We start from the raw sequence: 5,000 nt of genomic DNA on the forward strand, positions 1-5,000 counted from the left end.
CATAAAGATTCATACAGTCAAAGTTCTTTTCTACATACACAGCAAGAGTGGCATAGAACACCTAAACACAGAATAGAGCATTCATACAAGATTTCTCACTCCTGGTTATAATAATGCATACACTTCAAAATGATTACACTATCATTACACCTAGGGCTTTCTGCAGCTACAAGGTGGTAGTCTGTGTCAGCATGGCCCCCAGGATCAACATCTAGAGAGCAGACACCACCTGCTGTGTGTTTTCACTTTTTGCAATTCTTTCTTTTTCATTTTTTTCTAATCAACTCTGTTGTTGCTGTTTCTTAGAAAAACTGGTAAAAACAGAATTGTAATCGTTGAACTCTGGCAATCAAGACCTTTGAAACTGTCAATCTTCTGGGGCGAAGAAAGCACTGTGTGACACTTAGAACTCTGATTGACAAACAAGGTGGTCACAAATTTTCCTGGCTTGAAGACTTCTACAACTTTCCTGATCAGGTCGTCATAGGAGGTCTGACTTAGGTTTGTTTCAAAGCTAACATAAGAAAATTCTGGTTCTGGAGTAATGTGAATAATCCAATATGTTCCATCCAATTTCATTCCATTCATTGAGTAGTCACAAGGATTGAACAGTGTGGGATCAATGACAGAATCTGGTATCAGGTCACTAATTCCACTCTCATGAATGACATCCTTTGCAGTAACTCCATCTTCCATGAAGAATTGGTCCATAACTGCTGAATCAAGCTCACTTGCCAGAATTTCCAGAGTTTGATTGGCTGATTGATTACTCAGCTTTCTGGGAGATCCAAAGTATACAAGTACCAACAGCCAGAATTCATACATCTCATACAATATGCTGCTCCATTATGGAAAATTGCATTAAGAAACTCGATTTCTTCCTGAAATTCTGGTGTGGGTACCCTTGGACAGAAGGCTTCATGAAATTCTTATGAGAATAAAAGAAGCTTTGAATTGAGTGAAACCCACTGTGGTCCCTAGCTAGCTGAAACAGGGAAACCAGTGCTTTCAGTAAGAGGGTGGAACCACATGTCTTCAAAATGAAACGTCTCTTGAGAAAACATGCTATTTTCACTGAGTACATTAGCTTCCTACTTGTCAGTCTTTGTCACACTTATGGTTGAGCACTGAACATCCTTCAAAACGACATCCCACTTCTTGGTCCTTTCCATCACCATGTGACTAGCCAGCAACCCACAATCACAGAAAAATAAAAAATTAAATCTCTTCTCCCCCTGCTCCTCATGCCACTGCAAATTGTCCCAGCTGTGCTACAAAAGTTCAGATTCCTACTATAATTTTATGTGAACTTTTATATATATAATAAAATTTTCCCGGCTACTTTCGTGAGCGAAAGTTGAACTTAAGACTGTTGGAAATAGAGGCAGATGCTGTTCAGTCTCTTATAGGTAGTACACTAATTTCCTCTTAGAGTTCAGCTAACACTAGCTAATGCCACCAGCCATATTGTGTAAGACTGGCTATGACCTTTTAAGTCACCCAGTAGCCATGTCAAAGGAAAGCATTCTGGGGAAAGCCAAGATAAAGGGTTTTCCTGTTTTCATGAATGGCGCATTCCTTACTGCTCTGGATAATGTTATCGTTTTCATGGGAGGTCAACAGTAATCTCTTCCATGTAGACAGCAGGGACCCTACACCTGTGAGTCTCTGCTGTCACACACCTGACCTCTCTCAGCAAGCACATCAACAGGTGCCTTGGTCACTGTGAAAGACAGTCACAGGTGAGGGAGCAGGGGGCTCCTTTCTTCTAAGGATGCATCGAGAGACATCATAAAATGGACCAGCAGTCCATGGAAAAAGATTACAGGGAAAAGTCCTGGATATGACCAGGGAAAAACTTCCGTGGTGGGACACTCACACCCAAGCAGGATGCACTCAGGACAACCCCAAATCCCTTGTGACTCTTGCCGGGCTACCTTTCATTAGTGCTGGTTTCAGTAAAGGCACTTCTGGGCCTCCTGGAGGTTCCTTTGTTTTTGAGGGTACAGAGACATTATGAAGAGCCAAGTTCCTCCCCCACTCCCTGTCCTCCAGATTGTCAGCCATGGTGTCAGTGTTGAAACTGTCTGAGCCATGAGTCTGCAAGACTCCTGCCCAGGACCTGTGATAGAATCAGGAGATTTCAGTGCTGTGAGTCACAGCTCACACCCTGGGAAATGGGTGGGATAAAGTTTGTCCAACTGGAAGGGCTAAGTTGTGCTAATATATAAGAAGTCCCCGGGCAAATTCCTGTATTGAGGGGCTATGCTAAACAGTTGGGAATGTGATAGTTAATGAGCCCAAATGAAATCTCATGAGGAAATTTCCCTGAATGATCTGCCTTGTCAGACACATTGAAATCTGAGTGTTTCCCTCACAGGGAAACTCCTAGCACGGGAGTCATAGACCAGATCCTACCCACCATAAAGCTACTTTTGCAGCCAACTGCTCTTCACCAAACTCCAAAGCCATTATCTCCTTAGACTCCCCCAAAGTACAATGGAGATAAGGAGGTGAAAGTTTATTTAGGAACAAGATATAGATCAGAACATGGAAATGCTAGCTGCTCAACCCTCTGAATCTGGTTTTGCTCCCAGGAACTCGAACACAGAGTGGGCATCATCAGTGGGCATCTAATCCATGCACATCTTGTTGAGGCATAAAGCAGGCGGGCAGGAGAAGAACCACATCCTCTCAGGCCAGCCAGCCTGGATTGTGGAGGGCAGCAGCAAAATAGCAGTGATCCTGCCTGGAGGAGGGAGGCGTGCAAGCCAGCAGAGAGGCTGCCTTGCCCTGAGGAAGTTGAGAATCAGTAGGAAAGCTGTTCTCTTTTATGAAACACTGCACTGGGCCTGTATACACACACCCTCCTTAACACCTACAAATGAGTGATAAAATATAAACGCATCTGGCACACTGAACATCTGTTCAGCTAAACCGTACTGGCAAAGGCGAGGGTTTTTAGCTTCCCAACACCTTCATGGAGGTTTACATCCTCTCACTATCTGGTCTATGAAATTTGTCATCCTCTCCTGTTCTCTAGGGGACACCAGGTCATTACTGTACAGTCATATGTTCAGGTAAAACACTATTTCCAAGTGAGAAATAAAACAATTTATGTTAAGAGTCAGCTCTGGCTTTCCCTATCAACGAGAGAAGAGGGGAGTTCAAAGTCACTTCCCATAATTCACCATGACTCACAAACCTCTTCTAGGGGTTGGGGGTTGCCTTGCAGTGCACGTATGCACGCTCAGTAATTCCAGATCCTGCACCAGCTCAGTACCCTCTGCCTTGGGTTTATTTGTCTGATTGTTTCAGCCCAGGGGTTTGCTCGTGTAGTGTTGATGTTTGAACCCTGAAGGACAATCCAGACTGACTCCTCCCTTCCAACTTCCTGAAGAGCAGGAACTGCTCAGAGCACTTCCCCCTAAGTTCACCACACTCTGAAAGACCTGGAATCAGCAGCTTTTTCATTTTCCCACACTTACAACTGCTTCTTTATAGCACTTTGAAATGTGGCTGCTCTGGCTGAGGTTTCACACTAAAGCACTCCAGTTGTGCTTGGACTTCTGGCCTAAGCATTGGCGGCTTCCTCCATGTGTGTGTCTTCTGCACTCCACATGTGTGTGTGATCTGAGTGAAGGATCTGGACCTCTCCCGTCCCCACAATACAGAGCCTTGGAGACACTCCAGTTATCACTGAGGATTTGGGGCAGCAAATTTCCTAGCCTACTTTACGTGGAGTAGTATGTAGTTAAACAGAAAGAGAGAATAAATACAAGGAGGAAATCAAGAAGAAATTTATTTTGTTGTTCAATATCATACAAGTTCTTTGTATTGACAAGGAATTTCCAATTAATACAGATATTCAGTGACATTGTACTAATTAGAGAGGAGGAGGCAAGCATCATTTTCAAAAAAAATAATAAAATTATCTTAGTCTGGATCAAAAATACATGCTTTATTAATCACATTCATAATTGTTACACATCTACAGCTAAGGAACCTTATAGTAAAAACACAAACATTTTGGTACAGCAAGAAACCCCCAAGACTCCCAGTCAGAAAAGGACAAATGGAATGGAAATACTGCTCCAAGCTCTGAAATGAGGGTATAGATCTTAGACCCATGACCCTGCCTGACCTGATATTGGAAATACAAGTGCATTAGAATAGGTGCCCCTCAGAGCAGAGGTACCATTTGCAAGGTGCTCCTGGCCTAGTGCCTCAGTAGTTCTTCAACCAAAGTCCCTGCATAGCTGAAGGGATTGGATCTGGGATGCCGCCTAACTATGCTGGAAAAATCATCCATATTTTCATCTTGGTGGTTTGCATGGGCCCTTGGGGCTTCCCAGAGAACCTTGTCTAGGGGAGGGAGATCAGGCACATGTCTATATTCAGATACCTATTCCTGCAAAAATGCTCTGTGAGGAGTTTCCTGTGCTTCCCATACATGCCAGGATCCCGCCCAGCATACAGTCCCATGTTATTCAATAAAGGCCACAACTCTCCCTCACTGACACAGTTGTCATGCAAGAAGATGATGCCTAGCACTATGACTACTGGGCCTGTCTTGGGGATGCCTGGAACGCCATGCTGCACCCATCATAGGTGATCCGCAGTGCAGGGACAAAATAGTAGGAGGAGAGGGGTACACTTCACTAATGTCAATGCAAAACAATAGCCAGCATGCAATCAGAGGCCTTAGTAACTACCACATGTGGTAGGACAAACTCATGAGTAGTCTCAATGCGTTTCTGCCATATATTATTTACTTCTATACAACAAGGGATGTGAAGTAGACTAACTACTTTTTTTATTTATTGCTCCCAGTTGGGAACTGCATTGGCTGCCCCGGATCAGTTAAGAGAACCCTCAACATGTGTTGCCCCTCAGTGCAGTAGATAGCAGTAGGAGGATAGGAGGCACTTGGGAACTGGATGAACTCTGCATTCCTCCCCCAGACACAAAACCCTGGGCAGCTGGGATGGCTACCACCT

The 5,000-nt window shown here is 44.1% G+C and overlaps 1 protein-coding gene across 1 annotated transcript; it reads right to left on the bottom strand.

The window, feature by feature from the left end:
- Nucleotides 1-276: 276 nt before the first annotated feature.
- LOC116912436 (S-adenosylmethionine decarboxylase proenzyme-like) lies at nucleotides 277-741 on the bottom strand. The gene has a single exon (XM_032916504.1). The coding sequence runs from the start codon at nucleotides 709-711 to the stop codon at nucleotides 277-279; it is 435 nt and encodes a 144-aa protein (XP_032772395.1). The 5' UTR covers nucleotides 712-741.
- Nucleotides 742-5,000: the final 4,259 nt, after the last annotated feature.

This window comes from Rattus rattus, chromosome 11 (assembly GCF_011064425.1).
Source record: "Rattus rattus isolate New Zealand chromosome 11, Rrattus_CSIRO_v1, whole genome shotgun sequence".
Lineage (NCBI taxonomy): Eukaryota > Metazoa > Chordata > Mammalia > Rodentia > Muridae > Rattus > Rattus rattus.